A 19820-nucleotide genomic window follows, 5' to 3' on the forward strand; every position below is an offset into this window, starting at 1 on the left:
GGGAAGACTTGCGATTGTTGTTAGGTGTCGTTGAGTTGGTTTCAACTCACAGCGACCCTATCTGTACAACAGAATGAAACACTGCCCGGTCCTGCGCCATCCTCACAACCGTTATGCTTGAGCCCACTGTTGCAGTCGCTGCGTCAATCCATCTCGTTGAGGGTGTTCCTCTTTTTCGCTGACCCTCTACTTTACCAAGCATGATGTCCTTCTCCTGGGACTGATCCCTCCTGGGGAAGGTGCAGAAATCAGCAAAAGCTGTGAAGATGTAAAAAGGAATTGGAATACGAGCTTGAAGGATTTGAAGGATTTCAACGAAGATGGGAAAGGCTATTCGACGTGAAGAAGACACAAGGTGAATGGTGGCAAACTCAGGGCATATTCTGGAAAGAATGACTATTCTGTTTCTAGTTTGTAAATGCATAATTATTTAATATATTAATAAGCTACTTCATAAAACCTCCTACACTAGTATTTCTGATCATTTTTGAACACTGTGTTAAATCTTCATATTCACCATGAATATAACCTCAAACATATTCCACACTAATTTCCTCAAAAAACCTCCTAAATGTGTATTTCAGAAACTGACATACTCTAGAGGAGAGCTGTCCAATGGGATTTTCTGTGACGATGGAAATGTTCTACATCTGTACTTAGTAGCTTCATGTGGCTACTAAGCACTTGAAATGTGGCTAGTACAACTGAAGAGCTGAATTCTTAATTTTATTTAACTTCAGTTAATTTAAATAGTTACATGTGGGCAGTGGCTATTGTACAGAGCAGTGTATCTCTAGAAAATCACTATGACCAACTGTTAATACTGTCGGTACTGTCTCTTGCATAGAGTAGGCACACCACAAGTACTAGCTGAGTGACACCATAAAGCTAAGTTCAAGGATAGGGTGGCCTTCATGCTTTATTATATTCATTTTGTAGATGTGCTGATCCAGGCTCATAGAAGCTGCGCCACTCAAGGTTAGACACGGTACTGTTCTTGAGATGCTTCCCGGAATGTCTACTGGAATCATTAAAATTATTTTAGACCTGTTTTATAGGGGAATAAAATTGCTCTAAAAATTCCAGAAAAGCAGTTACTTAAATTTTTAAATCATTTTCTTTTTGTTACTGAGAAAAAGGACCAAAATAAAGTGAAATAGAACAAAAGTTACAACGAAGTTGCTAGAAATAGAAGAAAAGAAGTATGAAGGCTCTATAATAAATGGTAGAATCTCATCTTACTTGGAGGGCAGTCCTGAAAATCTCTTAAAAGACCCAAGAACACAATATTCCTGGCTTTGAAATACTTTACTATCTCTTACTAAGTCCACATGGTTTCTTGATGTCCTGTAACAGACTGCTGTTTCTTTAGCCGCATACTCTGGGGGCCACACTGAAGGAACAATAATCGTCTTTGTTTTACCAAGGCTAGAGAGTTGAATTCATATATGTTAAATGTTCCCATGCTGTGATATTGGCAAAACCTATTCCAATGTCCATAAAATATTTACAGAGAAGAATCAATTAATAAACCTGTAAGTTGAATAGACATCTCTGGATGCACAGTAATTATTTCAGTTTGTATTTTGTTTTTTAAGTGAAGCATGAATTTTAAATGATCAACAAGTACAGCTTATCAAAAAGCCTATCCTGTCCTTGAAATAAAGGCCTAACATAAAGCCATTGATGTGAATTTATACTGACCACACACAAGGTGCAAGGGGTGGCATTGCAAACACATTATGTAGTGTCACGGGAGCAGTTCTAGTATTGTTACAGAGCACAACGGGTCCCGTTTCGTTGACACAAAGCATACCCTTGGCTGAAACCAACACATCTGAGCAACCAAAGGTGTACATGCTGGCTTCCATGAGCATGCTCAGCAAGCGGCTCTTGCTGCTGGCTGATTGGCCTTGTGCCACAGGTCACCTCTGAAGACTCCTACAGGAATCTCATTCTCCCAGGGTGACCGGGATGTGAAGTGGAGGTAACAGGCCTGGGAAATGGAAAAAGGCTCACTGCCAGAAAATTTTTCCACATGAAATGATGATCATAAGGAATTCATGTGCGCAATCTTCTATTACCTTCAAACAGAATATTACAACAATGTCAAAAGAAAGGAATATATAGGCGTCGCTAATTTTAAAGATAGCATCTCACCCTGACGCATATCTTTCCTGATCTTAAACCACGCAGTATCCTCTTGTTCTGTTTGAACAACTGACTCTTGGTCTATGTACAGATTCCTCCATGAGCACAATTTAGTGTTCCAGAATTCCCATTCTTTGAAATGTTATCCATAATTTGTTATGATTCATATAGTCCGATGCCTTTGCATAGTCAATAAAACACAGGTAAACATCTTTCGGGTATTCTCTGCTTTTAGCCAAGAACCATCTGACATCAGCAATGATAGCCTTGTTCCACATCCTTTTCTGAATCCAGCTTGAATTTGTGGCAGTTCCCTGTCAATGTACTGCTGCAACCATTTTTGTATTATCTTCAGCAAAATTTTACATGTGTGCGATATTAATGGCATTGTTTGATAATTTCTGCATTCTGTTGGATTACCTTTCTTTGGAATGGGCACACATATGGATCACTTCCAGTTGGCTGGCCAAGTAGCTGTCTTCCAAATTTCTTTGCATAGATGAGTGAGTGCTTCCAGTGTTGCAACTGTTTGTGGAAACATCTCAATTAGTATTCTGTCAATTTCTGCAGTCTTGTTTTTCGCCAATGCCTTCAGTGCAGCTTGGACTTCTTCCTTCAGTACCATTGGTTCATGATCATATGCTACCTTCTGAAATGGTTGAATGTCCACCAGTTCTTTTTGGTATAGTGACTCTGTGTGTCCCTTTCATTTTCTTTTGATGATTCCTGCACCGTTCAATATTTTGCCCATAAAATCCTCCAATATTGCAACTTGAAGCTTGAATTTTTTCTTCAGTTCTTTCAGCTTAAGAAATGCTCAGTGTGTTCTTTCCTTTTGGTTTTCTAACTCCAGATCTTTGTACATTTCATTATAATACTTTACTTTGTCTTCTTGAACTACCCTTTGAAATCTTCTGTTCAGCTCTTTTACTTTATCATTTCCTCCTTTCACTTCAGCTACTCTACGTTCAAGAACAAGTTTCAGAGTCTTTTCTGATATCCATTTTGGTCTTTTCTTTCTTTCTTGTCTTTTTAATGACCTTTTGCTTTCTTTATATATGATGTCCTTGGTATCACTGCACAACTCATCTGGTCTTTGGTCATTAGTGTTCAATGTGTCATATCTATTCTTGAGATGGTCTCTAAATTCAAGTAGGATATACTCAAGGTCGTACTTTGGCTCTCGTGGACTTGTTTAATTTACTTCAGCCTCAACTTAACTTGCATATGAGTAATTGTTGGTCTGGCACCTGGCCTTGTTTTGACTGATGATATTGAGTTTTCCCATCGTCTCTTTCCAGATATAGTTGATTTGATTCCTGTGTATTCCATCTGGCGAGGTCCACGTGTATAGTTATCATTTATGTTGTTGAAAAAATGTACTTGCAGTGAATAAGTCACTGGTCTTGCAAAATTCTATCATGTGGTCTCCAGCGTCATTTTTATCACCAAGGCCATATTTTCCAACTACCAATTCTTCTTCGTTTCCAACTTTCGCATTCCAATCACTAATAATTACCAAGCACCTTGACTGCATGTCTGATCAATTTCAGACTGCAGAAGTTGGTAAAGGTTTTCAATTTCCTCATCTTTGGCATTAGTGGTTGGTACATAAATTTGAATAGTAGTCGTATTAACTGGTCTTCCTTATACAGGTATGGAGATTATCCTATCACTGACAGTGTTATACCTCAAGATAGATTTTGAAATGTTCTTTTTGACAATGAATGTGATGTCATTCCTCTTCGTCATTCCTGGCATAGTAGACCATATGATTGTCAAAATGGCCAATGTTAGTCCATTTCAGTTCATCAACAGCTAAGATATAGATCTTTATGTATTCCATTTCATTTTTGACAACTTCCAATTTTCCTAGATTCATACTTCGTACATTCCACGTTCTGATAATTAATGGATGTTTGCAGCTGTTTCTTCTCATTATGAGTTGTTCCACATCAGCAAATGAAGGTCCTGAAAGCTTTACTCCATCCACGTTATTAAGTTGACTCCACCTTGAGGAGGCAGCTCTTCCCCAGTTGTATTTTGAACACCTTCCAACCTGAGGGGCTCATCTTCCAGCACTATATTAGATGATGTTCCACTGCTATTCATAAGGTTTTCACCGGCTGATTTTTCACAAGTACACTGCCAGGTCCTTCTCCCTAATCTGTCTTAGTCTGGAATTCCACTGAAACCTGTCTACCATGGATGACACTGGTGGTATTTAAAATACTAGTGGCATAGTTTCCAGCATCACAGCAACATGCAAGCCCCCACAGTACGACAAACTGACAGGTGAGTGGTGGACCGAACCACCATTGTTTGGAACATTTTGGGGGCAACCAAACCACTACTTCCCCGAAAACGTTCCTTAAATGCTTGCTTTAGGTTAAGAAAATGGATATTGTCTTTACTACAATGTTCTCAACTCATCTGAAGTTTAGTCGGGAAGGCTGGGGTGGAAGAAGGTAACCGGGCAACATGTGGTTGGGCTTTTGTCAGTTCATCATATTGCGCCCCCTCATTTCATCTCGATTGATCCACACTTTAGATGAAAAAAATACATTTCTAGAAACTTATGACACAATAATATTCCATTTTTCATGATAAAAGAAATCATTTAAATAAACTGATAGGATTCTCTGTGACGCACACAACTGAAACAAACACAGGCCACTATTTCTCTCTCACCAGGTGCATTTCTACCATCAACGAGACAAAGACAGGGCAGGCTCAGCCAGCATCATGCAGGGATGAGCAGGATGCTTTGGGAAAGGGGGCTGGTTCTCACAGTGGGCTCAGATCTGATGAGGCGTCTCAGACCCAGCTGAATAAGGTGCCGGGAGGATGGGGAGGCGCGTGATACAGTGTGCGCAGGAGGAGACCTGACAGAAAACCTAGAAGCCAGGGCTGGAGAAGAATCCAGTTTCAATACAGACATGAGGGGTGTTTCCAGAAGGGGGAGGTAAAGGAGGAGGTGATATGTGAATCTGGAGCTGAATCATGGGAAAAAAAGGGGCTAGGGAGGAGAGGCCGACAAGGCGCTTGTTGAAGCAGTTCAGGTTGGATGACCAAAGCCCTTTGGAGGGCTTAAATAGGAAAGCAGAAAATTGTAGGCACAGGTGGACCAGGGTGAATCTGAGGACAGGGAAGAAAGAGCCAAGAGGAGGTCAAAGGCCCTGAGGGGAGACAACAGTCTGGGGACAAGGACAACAAAAAGGAGGGACACCCTTCCTCCTTGGAGTAGTTTTTCTTTTTTCCAATCATTATAAAATATAAAAGACATACAGAGATATGCATTAGTACCATTTTAAAGTTTAAAATTCTATTAATTAAAACACCACACACACACACACACACACACAAATATAGGTATGTATACATATGTATTTTTATTTATTTATATTTTGAGGCTCCGCTTACATACACCCTAAGTCAAATTAAAGGGTAGCTCTCCAAACCTCACCACCAGCTCGCATATGTTCAGTTTGGAATCTTTAAGAAACCTAAAACAATTCTTCAATAACCTACCAGAAAAAAACCCACCCTGCCTTAGAAAGACCAGCCGGGGAACAAACACTTCTAAACATGTGGGAAGTGAAAGTGCAATAGTTCAGCCAGCAGTGAGCTAGCTGGGCCCTAGGCTGATCCTCTGGGTGTGTTTTGATCTCCCTTCATCCAGCGCCCACTGCGATCAAGAGAACAGCTTCCCACAAAGAACAGGAAAGACCTTTTAATAAAAATAAACACTATGCTGTCTTGCTGTCAGGGTTACACCTCAAAACGTTTGCAAGGTTAGAGGAAGGATACGGAGATGATTTTCAACCTTGACTCCTGAATTAACAAACAACATTCAGATACTGTTTTGCAAGCTGACTTTTGGTTACCATATCCTTCTTTGCAAAAACAACTGACTTCTTCCATGAACAACTGCCTCTTTTGCCATGAAACCAGAAGAACTGGATGGTGCCCGGCTACGATTACTAAACATTTTGATCACAGATTCCATAGAAGAATCTTGATCAAAAGGGGTAAAATGCAGCACAATATTTGAAATTCTCACAAACTCTAGACTTTCTGAAGTCATGGAGGGTGGATGAACTCCTAAAACTACTGCCCAAAGATTATCTTTATACCTTAAACAAAAAATATCTCCTGAAGTCTTCATAAAACCAAAAAATAGTTTAGCTTAACTAGTAAAAAATGTCTGCCTTGAGCATTATGCTCTTTTAAGAACTATCTATATGGGATCAAACTGACAAGAGCAACTTGAAAGATTAGATAGGAACCTTAGGGAGCAGTGGGTTTATGTTACTGAGGGAGAAGAACTCAGAAAAGGATGGTGAGAATGATTGTACAACTCAAAGAACGTAATCAGTGCCACTAAATTGTACATGTAGAAACTGTTGGTGTATGTTTTGCTGTGTATATTCTCAACAACAAAATAAATAAAATTTAGAAAAAAATAGTACACAAGAAAAAAAGAGAGAGACTGACTTTTTATTATATCACTGAACAGCTCCCAATTCAAACTGAGAAGGAAAAATGCCACATGTCTTGGTTTAATTTGGTGGTATCTTTCCTTCACCCTGGCTTCTACCTCCTGGTTTTAACCCCACTGAAAAGGAAGCCAACACTAGAACTGCATAAAGCTGCCTGGAGTTAGAAGAGAATTCCTGAAGGTGAATTCAGGTGATGGCAAGAGGAAGAGCTAGATAACTCTGATTGCTGGCTCTCTACATCCCAGCATTTTACTCCAAAGTATGCCATTTGGTCCTCACATCAACTTGGTGAGGATGGTGTTAGTATGAGACACTATTTTACAGATGAAGAAGCTGAGGATCACAGAGATGAGTTAACTTGCTCAAATTTCTGTCTGTAGTAAGTGTAGTAAGTAGTCAGGATTTGAAGTCAATTCTGCTTGACTCCAAAGCTTTATTCTTCTGTCTAGAATATGTTATCACTCCGTCAAGTGTCCATTCTTTCTGGGGCCTTACAAGTCCCTCACCTTCCTTGAGCTTCTGTTTCTGTATCTGTAAGGCAGAAATAAGCCACATCCCTATGGGATTCAGTGAGGATGTCAGAAGTAATGTTTCTAAGAGGGATTTGTTAGCTAATAAAGTGTAAATACAAATTAGTTATCATTTCAACTAGAATATTTCCCTGCATACTTGCAGATATGGAGAAATTATCGCAGTCAACTATAAAGGCAGAATTTTCAAAAGTAAAGTTGGAAAAGAAAAAGTCAATGAGAAGATGATCTTCTTAAAGGGGCCTCTGAGCATCTAAAGGGTTGAGAGGAAACATTACGCCATATTTCAAGTTTAAATATATTAATTCTTGCAGGGTAAACTTCTTTTAATCAATTAGGTCTCTGCTTCTTATTCTATATTTTTGAATTATTATTCTGAGTCAATCAACAGCTGCCTCATAATCACAAACTGCCTGATAATGTGGTCAAAGAGATGCAAACTTGTTCCCCAGCTAACCGTGGCTACTTAACTCCATTTTCTCTGGAGTTTAGAACAGACACCCAAGTCAGAAGTGCGGCCCATTTCTTGCTTTAAATACGGCTCTTATCATGAAGCCTAGAACCAAGCCATAGTCTTTTCAGTCGCCTCATATGCACACAGAAGCTGGACAAAGAAAAAGGAAAACAGAAGAAGAATTGATGCACTCGAATCGTGGTGTTGGTGAAGACTACTGAATATACCATGAGAACAAACAAATCAGTCTTAGAAGAAATACAATCAGAATGCTCCTTAGGAGTGAGGATGGTGCAACTCTGACTTGCTTACTCTGCATATGTCATCAGGAGGACCACTCGCTAGAAAAGGACATCATGTTTAGTAAAGTAGAAGGTCAGTGAAAATGAGGGAAACTCTCAATGAGATGGACTGACACAACAGACATAACAACGGGCTCAAAGATACCAACCATCACGAAGATGGCACAGGACTGGGCAACGTTTCATTCTGTCATACATAAGGTCACCATAAAGTCAGAGCCGACTCAGTGGCAACTAACAATAACAGCAGCACCCTGTGAGTGGTCTAGCCTCACAGCCTCTCTCAGGGTGAGGTCTTCTTACATCTCCCTAGCAGCTCCTCTTTCCACTTTCCACTTTCCACTAGGGTTTGAGACCATTTCTAGTGTGCACACACAGCAGTCCTACCCTGAGCTCCAACACGATTTCAGATTCCCCCAACCATATCTGGTGGCTGTACCCTGAGACTAGGGTGGGGGCTGAGCAGGAGATAAGACTCCACCAGTCTTGTATTGAACACAGTCTTGGTGGAATGAAGTCTAGCGAGGTAGGAGAGAGTTCACAGAAGCCTAGTTTTAATTGAGAAGCAAAGCAAGGGGATGACTTACTTGAAAACATAACATTTTTTTTTTGGGTAGAGCAATCCCACACCTACTAAGCTCCCTAGCACCAAAGGGTCAGTTATGGCGGGAAAAAAAGAGGGGGAGAGTCCATAAAGTTTCATCAGCACTGAATTTGCAAAAAACCAGAAAAAAGTAAAAAAAAAGGTTTGAGTTCTGTTGCTCACTGCACCAACTAACTCAGGTCTCTATATAGTTACAAGACAAGATTGTAAATGGCCTTATTTTATCTAAAATCTTCTTGCCAGCGTGAGGAACAGAGAAATGAGGGAGACGGTACAAAGTGACCCAGAAGCAGCCGTTTCTTTCTCATAAGCTGCCGTGTTCATGAAATCTGCTGAGAGGCTGATAATACAGGAAGCAATTAGGCAGCTCAAATTTAATTTCTGTGTTATGAGGGAGAAGAGTACGTTGGCAAAGGAGGCAGGAATCCTGGCGTTTAGGCCACCTACCCAATATAGGACTGCAGAGCACAGTATTATAAGCGTTTATCCCTTTCACAGGAGAGCAGATGTTTTAACAGCATTATCTCTGTGAAGAATGAGACTTCAGAAAAAAACAATGCGAGTATCGGTGGAAAGGAAGAGAGTTCATCTTAGGGTTAGTGCACGTCTGAGGCAAACTACCTCAGAAGCATTTCTTGTACTTACTGACCTTATTTTCACCTGGGATGGTTTCCTTGAAAATAGTCCCACTTTGTGAAACCATTCATTAAAAAACCTGCTTTTAAAAAACAAACAAAAAACCCACTTTTGCCACTCAAATCAGGGTGGTTCAGATCAGAGAGTGAGGGTCTGAGGTACTCATGGCAGGATATGAGGAGTGATCTTCCTGACAGTGTTTGAGTAGAATGTCTATGGGCAGAGCCTGGAGGTGCAGACACCCAGCTGTCCAGGCTTATTGGGGGATTTCAAAGCACAGGAACACAGCACCACCTCAGCTAGCTGCTGTCTGACATGCTAACCACAGGGTTACATCTATCTGATGCTTAACATCTCCAGAGTCAAAGAACTCACAGCTGCCAGTTAGAACATTTTACCTTATGCTGAACCTGTCCTTTAGAGTTGCTATGAGCTAGAATTGGCTCGATGGCAGTGATTGGTCCTTATTGATCTTGACTACCTCTATGATAGCCCAGAACATTCTAGTCTTTCTTTCATAAAATGACCTTTCATCATGACAAAGCTTTTATGGGCTAAATGTCCCAATTCATTCCTTACATTATTCCCTCCATAAGCATTACTGAGTTCCCACTGGGTCCCTCAGTCCCACCTCACTTGGTGTGGATTCCGGGCCCCTCACCACCATTGTCATCTTTCCTCTCAGGCATGTCACTTTGTCACTGCCTCTTTGAGCCATATCTTCCTCTCCCCTGCCATACCCGCTTTTGAAATCAGTACTGAACTCTGAAAAACAGAGCAGGGCAATGACTTCTGTTATTCAGTTGCTCTCCCAGCTCTGCCTCTTCCTAGCTATGGGACAGTAGGCAGGTTAGTTAATTTCTTTGAGCCTTAGTTTTCTTATTTGTAAAATGGGGGAATAACAAGAGTCCTACTCAATGGGGATGTTAAGATTAAATAAGCTAATACATGCAAAGTGCCCATAGTCATGGCACCCAGAAAGCTCTCCACAAGTGGGAGCCTTAACAGCAAGGTTACTATCGTTCTCTTGTTGATGAAGTGTTAGGCTTACAAATGCTGCTGCTGACCGATTCCACCTGAACAGGAAAGAGGGATGTTACTGTCTGTGACATCCCAGGGACGGACCAACATAACTTGTGAGGACAGAGGATCAGGAGTGGAAGCTCTCCACGTGAAGGCTGCGCACTCTGGGGATCATGGACTAGCTAGGAGGACAAGTCTGTTAGCCAGAACTGGAGCCAAGAACGTCAGAATGGGGACATCTGGGTGGGTGCCAGGATAAACAGTCTGAGAAGAGTGAGGTCCTGGGAAGTACAGATTTTATGTCTGAAGCCTCATTATCTAATATGTTTAAAAATATACTAGACGTAGCTCAAGAAAACCACAATGCAGGAAAAGAGCCGCAGCAGAGGTGGACAAGAAAAAACCTCCCATGACTTCACATGACCTCTGAAAAGCCTAGTCTGATGCCACCACTGAAAGTGTTAGCTGTTGAACCCTGTTCTCCAAAGCATCTCCTCACTGAGCCTGTGATTTGGAAATAAAGTGGGGCTGCCAAGAGCAGAGATATGGGGGCAAGGAGCTTGGCAATGTGCCCTTGTCAAATGGCATTACCTCTTTCATCTTTAATTTCCTTAGTTTTCTTATCTGTAAAATGGGGAAACAACATCATCAGTCCTACCCAACAGATATGTTGGGACTGAAGAAGTTAATATATGCAAATTGCCCACAGACATGCAACACTTCCGTAAGTGGAAGCCTTATGAGCAACGTTACCAACACACTCCTGTTGATGAAGTATAGGGGTAAGAATTATACCCACATCATAGGGTTGTTGTGACGACTAAAGAGACAATCCCACGTACAGCTCTCAGTTAACGACCTGGCACATAGCTGTTGCTGTTGTTGTTAGGTGCTGTCGAGTTGTTTCCGACCCATAGTGACCCTATCTACAATAGAACGAAACACTGTCTGATGATACATTACCCTCACAATCATTGTTATGTTTCAGCCCATGGTACATAGCTAGGGTTCAAGAAACGTTAGCCATCTTATTATCATTATTGCTGCTGCTGCTGATGTTCCGTCTTACCTGGACGTCATACAGGAACTGGAAATGACTTCTCTTACTCGCAGCTTCCCTCACGGCCCTTGCCAGTTCCACCGACCCTTTCCCACCGATTGACCAGTGGTGACAGGGGACAGCGTCGAAGGCCCCAGCCCGCTTTGCCAGCTCACACACCACGTCGATCTCGGCACTGGTGTCGGTCCTGGTGATGGAAATGTTTGTGGTTTTGCATCTGTATTCATTTAGAGATGTTTTTAAAGAAAGACTAACCGTTTATATAGAACTTCGCTCCCTGACATTGAATATATTTTCAACATCAAACGTGGTCACATCGTGTTTAAATAAATCAGACTTAAAGAAAAGCATGGGGGGAAAGTCCTCTCAAACGACTCAAATATTTCAAGCTGTTAAGGGTTTTATTGAGAGAATTCCATAACATATTCCTTTGATCATCCACAGTCTTCAGACAGAAATGCTGGGTGGAATTTTATAAAAAACAACCGAAAAACCAAGGAAATGATAACTCATTATATAGATTTCATTTCCCTAAAAACTCTTCTGCTAAAATGAAACCAAACTAAACCAAGCCAACAAGCAGAGAGAGCCGAGTATTTCTGTATACTTTTCTATGAAGCACATGAAACAAGCAGCCTCAAGACACAAACTGAGTTCCCAGGAGGTCCAGCAATAGGACCACATTTAAAGCAGAGGCTTAACTTACTTGAAGACGTTCAGAGCCACTACGACAGGTACCCCAAAGAGCTGGGCAATCTGAATTTGCTTCTGCAGGTTACAGCAGCCATCTGCCACCAGCTGAATGTTCTGTAAGAAAACCAGATCCCAGTGTATGGTCTCCCACGAACCTGCCAAGCTCAACTGGCAGGGCCACTCTGGCAGGTTCTGCTCCCATCTTTGCTCTTTTTATTGTTCTAGAAGCTTTTTAAAACCAAACCAAACCAGTTGCCATCAATTTGAGTCCGACTCATGGTGATCCCACATGGGTCAGAGTAGAACTGTGCACCACGGGGTTTGCAACGGCTGATTTTTGGAAGAAGATCACCAGGCCTTTCTCTGAGGTACCTCTGGGTGGACTTGAACTTCCAACCTTTCAGTTAGCAGCTGAGTGTGTTAACCATCTGCACCACTCAGGGATCCCAGAAGCTTTTTAAGAAGACCATGAATCACTTTTTCCTCCAAGAAAGATGGTAGCAGAGAGAGGAGGCTCATTTTCAGAATGATTTGGTGAGTTGAATGGGTCCTCAAGCAGCTGTTTCTGCTGCTGACAGGATGCCAGGCCGTAAGCCCCAGGCCCACACTCTGTGGGGTGGTGGACAGAAAGCATTCAGCCCCAGGATGGTGAGGAGGGCTGTCCTGGTCCTCCCTGCTCAAACCCTGGTGACACCTGTAGGAGCTAACAGAGTACTGTTGCCAGCAAATCAAAGTCTACTTACAGTAAAGAGTAAAAGAATCAAGTAACTTTAAGTCAAAGCGCTCCTGCTCTGCTGGCTGCCCTGGGGGTCGGGAATAGGAGATAAAGATTGAGTTAAAAGAATGGATTTTATCCACTCCTCTGACCTGAGTGGCACAAATGCTTTGCCTTTGTCTACTAACCTAAAGGTTGGCTGTTTGAACCCGCCTAACGGTGCTACAGAAGAAAGTCCTGGTGATCTGTTTCCGTAAAGATTAAAAACTAAAAACAAAACCCATCGCTGTCAAGTTGATTCCGACTCATGGCGACCCCGTGTGTTACAGAGGAGAACTGCTCCACAGGGTTTTTTTAGCTGTGATCTTTATGGAAACAGGTCACCCGGACTTTCTTTCATGGCACTGTTGGATGGGTTTGAACTGCCAAGCTTTAAGTTAGTCTACCCACTGCTGTCGAGTCGATTCTGACTCATAGCAACCTTATAGGACAGAGTAGAACTGCCCCATATCGTTTCCAAGGAGTGGCTGATGGATTCGAACTGCTGACCCTTGGTTAGGTTAAGAGCCGAGCTCTTAACCACTGTGCACCAGGGCTCCTTTCAGTTAGTAGATGAGCACAAACCATTTGGGCCACCCAGAGACCTTCCATAAAGATTACAGCCAAGAGAATCCTACGGGGCACACTTCCACTCTGTAACACATGGGTTCACCATGAGTTTGAATCAACTCAACAATGGCAATGGTTTTTTTTTTTTTTTGTTCTGACCCGTTTCCTCTTGGATTATTAGAAAAACACTTTTCTAAGAGGCCACCGGCCAAGCGCGCATTCTCTGATGGAGTTTCAACTCTAAGCCAATGACGAATCGGATTCAAATGATTCTTTCTTTATACAGGAGTTTAAACAGTCACTCTTACCTCCTCTGTATATTCTTTCTTAAGAGGGACGCCAGCAGTTACCTGAAATAAGAAGAGACAAATATCAAGAATAATCCCATAAACATACTTACCCCAACTGATAAAGATCTGAAAGAAAAAATAATCACGGTTGCTTTTTGAGACGGTAGCCCCATACTTTGTGCTTTTAAACCAGTAGCTGCAACCCTGCCTGAACAAGCTTTTAAAAAAATACTGACGTCTGGGCTCTACACCAGACCAATTAAATCAGGATTTCTGGGAGTGAGACTCAGGGTCAGTAATATTTAAAAACTCCCCAGGTGACTATACCTTGAGCCAGTGTTGAGAACTCAACTTCTGTTCTGTTGCCCATTATATTATAATTAATACCTGATTTACACAAAGTGCAGCATCATACTAAGTCAACTCTAAATCATTCTAAAGTAATTGTCATTGCTTTTTTTAAAATATTTTTTGCACCTAGTTTCTCAGAACAACACTATGCGGCTGGAGGACAGTCTACAGATGACGAAACTGAGGTTGGGAGGAGATGGGTGTCTTGCCCAAGGTTACAGATCAAATGAGAGGCAGAATAGGGACTTGAATATTATTGGGCTCTGGAACCCAAATTTAGCACCGTTCCACCTTTCCACATTGCTTCCGTCTGTCGCCTGTTGCTGGTTTAGGTGAGAAACCACAGGGAACATTTTGATTAATCTAGGACATGGTGACTTTCCTCCGAGCAGAGGAGGCCCTGTGAATACTGGAAATCCTTTGAAAAGAAGTCACCTCTGTGACAGAGTTGCTCGTTGATCGTGTGTAGGAACATAACAAAGTATTTTCAGATGGGTATTTTTAGCAGTAGTGTAGAATAAATCACTGAGTGAACCCTTCCATTGAAATAACTAAAACGCCGGATTAAAAAAAAAATTTTTAAAGCATTGTTGAGCTTGCACACATGCAAAGTTGTGCAGAATCCAAAATAAAGCAGAAGCAGGAAGAACTGGCTATAAGCAAGTACCAAAGAGTAGTCGGGATGAAGCCAGAAGTTGGTTCTTGAAAAGACTAATAAAATTGATAAAACTCTGGCAAGATTAAAAAGAAATTAGAAAGGAAAAAAATGATAACCATAAATACTGCAGATATGATAGATTTGTTCTTATGTACTTTATGGAATAAACTGTAAACTTTTATTAAAATACATTTTAAAAGACCTAAACCAATGAAGAGCTATCCCATGTCCTTAGAAAGCTGTCAAATCTCCCCAAAGTGATCTATTGATTTAATACCGTTCTAATAAAAATCCTAAAGATTCTTTGGGGAAACCTGATCAGCTGAATCTAAGATACATATGGAAGTGAAATGGATAAAAAACTGGCCAGGCACCCATAACTAGACCAAATGGGGGAGCTGGCTCTACTGGCTATCAATGTAGCACCCAAACAAGACCCACTGCTGTCAAGTCCATTCCGACTCATAGCTACCCTATAGGTTTCCAAGGCTGTAAATTTTTATGGAAGCAGACTGCCACATCTTTCTCCCACGGAGTAGGTGGTGGGTTTGGTTAGCAGCGACGGCTTTAACCACTGGGCCATCGGGGCTCCTTCAAGGCAGCATAGACATAATTATATATAAATAGGCCAGTGCAACTGAAGGGAGAAGCCAGAAAGAAACCCATGCACGTATGGAGAACTGATTTATGACAGAATAGGCTTGAAGATTGGAAAGAAAGAGGGACTCTTTAAATGAACAGTGCCGCACCAAATGGTTATTGGTACAGAAAAAATGAAATTAGGTCTGGCCATTGTATCACACATAAATATCAGTAATAACAGGTTTGAAGAACTAATTGTGAAGGGCGTATCTTTGAAATTTTAGATGGCAATATCGAAGAATATCTGGATCCAAAAGTAGAACAGAATTAGTTCTTGTATTGCACCCAGAGTGGTTAGTACTTTGAAAGACAGGATATGAATTTAAAATGATTGGCGCTAAACTAGGCAAGTTCAAAGGTCACAAGATTTTCCAATGTACAAATTACGGAAAAAAATAAGCTGGATAAACATAAGAGGCAGTCATGGTTATTTGTGTAAAGATATCAAAAGGAAGTAGAAATTACAATGGGTCAAAAATATTAATACAGAGTTGTTTCAAGTTAGAAGGAAAGACACAGAGATGGATAATATGGAATATAGGATTAAGAAGATAAAAGTTCATTTATTATTCAATTACTGAAAACATTTCCTGGATACAGACTATGCCAGGCACCAAGGATATAAAAATTAATAAGAAATCGTCTGGAATCCAAGGAACACAAAGCTGAGTAGGGGAGAAACAAAAATAGACATTCGTGAAACAGTATGGCAGACAAGGCACTAGGGGAGCCCAGGACAGAAACGTTACCTTGGCCAGGCTTCCTGGTCTTCCACTTTTATTATCTTCCACCCACATCTATGCCTCCTAAGCCTGAGCCTTGTACTGTCCTCACTGGCATAGAAGACCATGACATTCAGTGGAAGAGGTATGAAAAATTAAGGTGCGAAGAAAATGCAACTGTTGTAAAGCAGGGCACGTTCGTTAAGATGAAATGACATGCGGAGAATTTTTACAGGACTAATGCAGAGTCTGGAAAAACACTGGACTGGAAGTCAACAGACCTTGTGCTACTAGAGAAGCCACTTAATCCCTCTGCGTCTAAGTGAATTTACCTTTATAAAGACTGAATCAGACTAGACAATCTCCAAGGGCCATTCCAGCAGTAAAGTCTTTTGATTTTCTAATTTTCAGGGTGTCAGGGCAGGAAGAAGAATTTCAAATGTACCTTACACAGGTAGAAATCCTCTCCTGACAATGGAAGTTGGTACGCAGATTCCAAGTCCAAAGGAATATACCACCAATTATCAAATTAACTCTGACAGAAAACTGTCTGAAGAAAGGCAAGAAGTGAGTGTAGCAACACCTGGTGTTTTGAGCACAATCAGAACCCTAGGATTTCCTACCATATAATAAATGTTTTATCAATCGTACATTCAAAATGATAGCGACGTTTTAGGCTATTTGAGATTCCAGAAAATGTTAACTCTTTGTTAATATTCAGTTTTGCCTGGTGGGCAGAGCAGGGGAATTGGATGTGAAGTCTGAGGCTCAGCCACCAGCTCTGCTGGCCAGTGATACTGCTCAAGTACCCTAAACCCACCAAACCTCAGCTTCCTTATCTGTAAAACGGCATAAAAACAATCTCTGCCTCTCCTAGGACACAGAATTGCTAAGATGATTTTACAAAATGCATGCTAAGTGTTTCATAATGGCAAACTTGTCATTTATTCTTAGAAAAACAAAACAAGGCAACCCCTTCCCCTGACAAAAAAAGTTGCTGTTGGGTCGATTCTGGCTCATGGCAACCTCATGTTTGTCAGAATAGAACTGTGTTCCATAGGGTTTTCAGTAGCTGATTTTTCAGAAGTAGATTGCCAGGCCTTTCTTCCTAGTCCGTCTTTGTATGGATACCAGCTCAGCATCACAGCAACACGAAAGCCTCTACTCACAGACCTCTGGGAATACTCCAACTTCCAAGCTTTTGGTTAGCAGCACATTAACCGTCTGTGCTACCCAGGGATTCCACTATTTATTCTTACTATGGAATGATCATTGATTACATGACCTCTGTGCACACAATATACCAATTAAGAGATCAGGTGTGGCAGTTTGTATATTAGTAGTATAATGATAAAGAAACTTCAGATTATTTTATTTCAAAATGCTCAACCAGCATAAAATTTCTTAGTCTCCATCTGAAATTCCCAAAAAACAAAAAACAAACAGTCAAATAAACAAACAAAATAAACTCACACTTTTTCTATGGAAAGAAAAAATTTCCCTTCAGATGTCTGTAAATTCTCTAAATAATAAGGTAAATATCAATAGTCTTTAAAAATTGAATCAGTTTCTATTCTACTGAATCAGTTAAAATAGAATTTGTATTTTCCAAGTAAAGTTTTTAGAAACAGGCCAATGATATAACAGGGTTATGAAGCAAAATCATAATAAGCAGAAACAGAAGGAATATAGTTTTAGGTGAAATCTGATGGGATGGAGCATCAGGGAACCGAAAAACTATCTGTACAAACTGAAAACCTTCAGCCATCAAAGCAATCACTAATCCTTATGTTCTTCATTCAAGAACAAGAGGTCTCTCCTCTCATTACCATGTGGTTATAAAATGTTGACCTGAGTTTCAGATATTAATCGTAACACTGAAAGTGGTTACATCGTGCTCCTTTCCAAAATACTGCTTGGAAATAACTATGTGGGTGTTACTATTTACTTGAACGTACTCAACTCTAAGTGCCTTATGATGATGATTTGTGAAGGAGGTTTTAGAGAGGAGAAATTCTAGGAAACTGTATAAATACTGACATTACTCAGCATGCATGAATGTTTCCATTCTGTTTGGTTTTAATTACAAATTTTTTTATTGGTAAGGAAGGATGGGGACTTACGCTCGGCCCGCCCCCATGCATCTTCAGAGCCCGCACCGTTGCCACCAACACAACGACGTTGGGCACCAAGCCCGAAGCTCGGCACTTGATGTTGAAGAATTTCTCCATTCCAATGTCAGCACCAAAGCCAGCTTCAGTTACTGCAGAGAATCAAGTTGGAAACGTGCTATTATCTTATAAAGACAATAGTAGGTTTTGGCAATCATTGTTATGGTTCAAGTTCAATGGGTAGCTTAAACTCCTCCACTTCTTCTAGGTTACCACACACTATTGCATCTAGTTCATATTCAAAGGTAAAGCGATTTTTCTATTATAGAAAACGTTCTACTTTACATTCTTGTTGTTCACGCACAACAGAAGGAAACACTGCTTAGTCCTGTGCCATTCCCATGACCAGATCACTGTGATCCATAGGGTTTTCATTGGCTGATTTTTGGAAGTAGATCACAAGGCCATTCTTCCTAAACCATCTTAGTCTGAAAACTCTGCTGAAACCCATTCAACATCATAGCAACATGCAAGCCTCCACTGATGAGCAGTGGCTGTGCATAAGGTGCACTGGCTGGGAATCAAACCATGCAGGTCTCCCACGTGGAAGGGGAGAATTCTCCCACTGAGCCACCACTGCCTTCGCTCTACTTCATTACATTTCCTAAAAACACAGTTATCTATTCAGCTTCCCACCACCATGCCCGAAGGATTCACTGCAAGGGCTAAAATTCTTCACAAAGCTTTTCGTAATACAGATGAGACTACAGGCAGTCCCCAGGTTACAAATGTCCGACTTACATACAACATGTAGTTATGAACCAACTCCCAACCCCACAAAAGCCTAGTACATTAAGAATTCGAGATACATACAATGGTTCACAATAACGGGTGCTAATTTGCAATGTGCATCAAAACATTATTATTATTACTGTATTATTACGTTAAAGATGTTTTAGTGTATCTGGAAATGTTTCTTTAACAGTACACTATATACTAAGACAAATATTTGACTAACTGACGTTAGATATGAACCCTACCCAACTGTTCCTACTCATGTACAAATTCGACTTAAAGACTGATTTAGGAACAGACCTTATTTGTAATCCTAGGACTCCCCATTATCTCATTTTTAATCAGGTTCCAAAACGTATCAAAGGACATTGATAATATGTTACAAAAGAAGATCCTTTGTAACTCTTTATAACATACGTAGAATCATTTATTTTAGTGCCATCGGGTCATTTCTCTGGATTGCCAAAATCCAAGTTAGTTGATTAGCTTAAGGATTATCAGGCTTGTTACAAGATAGCATCTCCGTAATTAGAGAGTATACTTATCTCAGGAAACCCCGGTGGCATAGTGGTTAAGCGCTACTGCTGCTAACCAAAAAATCAGCAGTTTGAATCCAGCAGGTGCTCCTTGGAAACTCTATGGGGCAGTTCTACTCTCTCCTATAGGGTTGCTATGAGTCGGAATTGACTCAACAACTCTGCCCCTACTCTACCACGTTAAAAATGTTACTGTGGCAAGTGAGCAGATTTTGTTTGTTAGATTCCGACTCATAGCGACCCCATGTGTCAGAGTAGAACTTCCCCATAGGGTTTCGTATGCTGTAAATCTTTACAGATAATCTATCACCTGTACATAGGCCAAGAGGCAGTCGTTCTAACAGAACAAGGCTACGCTGCATGTTTTAAAATAAGGAAAGGTATGCATAAGGGTTGTATCTTTTCACCATACTTATTCAATCTGTATGCTGAGCAA

General features: G+C 40.9%; 1 protein-coding gene across 3 annotated transcripts in view; it reads right to left on the minus strand.

Annotated features, from left to right (window-relative positions):
- Nucleotides 1-19820, minus strand: part of MTHFD1L (methylenetetrahydrofolate dehydrogenase (NADP+ dependent) 1 like) — a 249208-nt gene that overhangs the window by 67762 nt on the left and 161626 nt on the right. For all 3 annotated transcript variants that reach the window (XM_023729119.1, XM_023729120.1, XM_023729121.1), the window contains exons 21-24: nucleotides 18066-18205; nucleotides 13588-13629; nucleotides 11969-12069; nucleotides 11272-11449 (exon numbers count right to left, since the gene is read on the minus strand). In XM_023729119.1, the coding sequence (XP_023584887.1) occupies nucleotides 11272-11449; nucleotides 11969-12069; nucleotides 13588-13629; nucleotides 18066-18205 (461 nt within the window). The remainder of the gene's footprint in view (nucleotides 1-11271; nucleotides 11450-11968; nucleotides 12070-13587; nucleotides 13630-18065; nucleotides 18206-19820) is intronic.

The sequence above is a fragment of the Trichechus manatus genome, unplaced genomic scaffold, assembly GCF_000243295.1.
Source record: "Trichechus manatus latirostris isolate Lorelei unplaced genomic scaffold, TriManLat1.0 scaffold00002, whole genome shotgun sequence".
NCBI classification, from domain to species: Eukaryota; Metazoa; Chordata; class Mammalia; order Sirenia; family Trichechidae; genus Trichechus; species Trichechus manatus.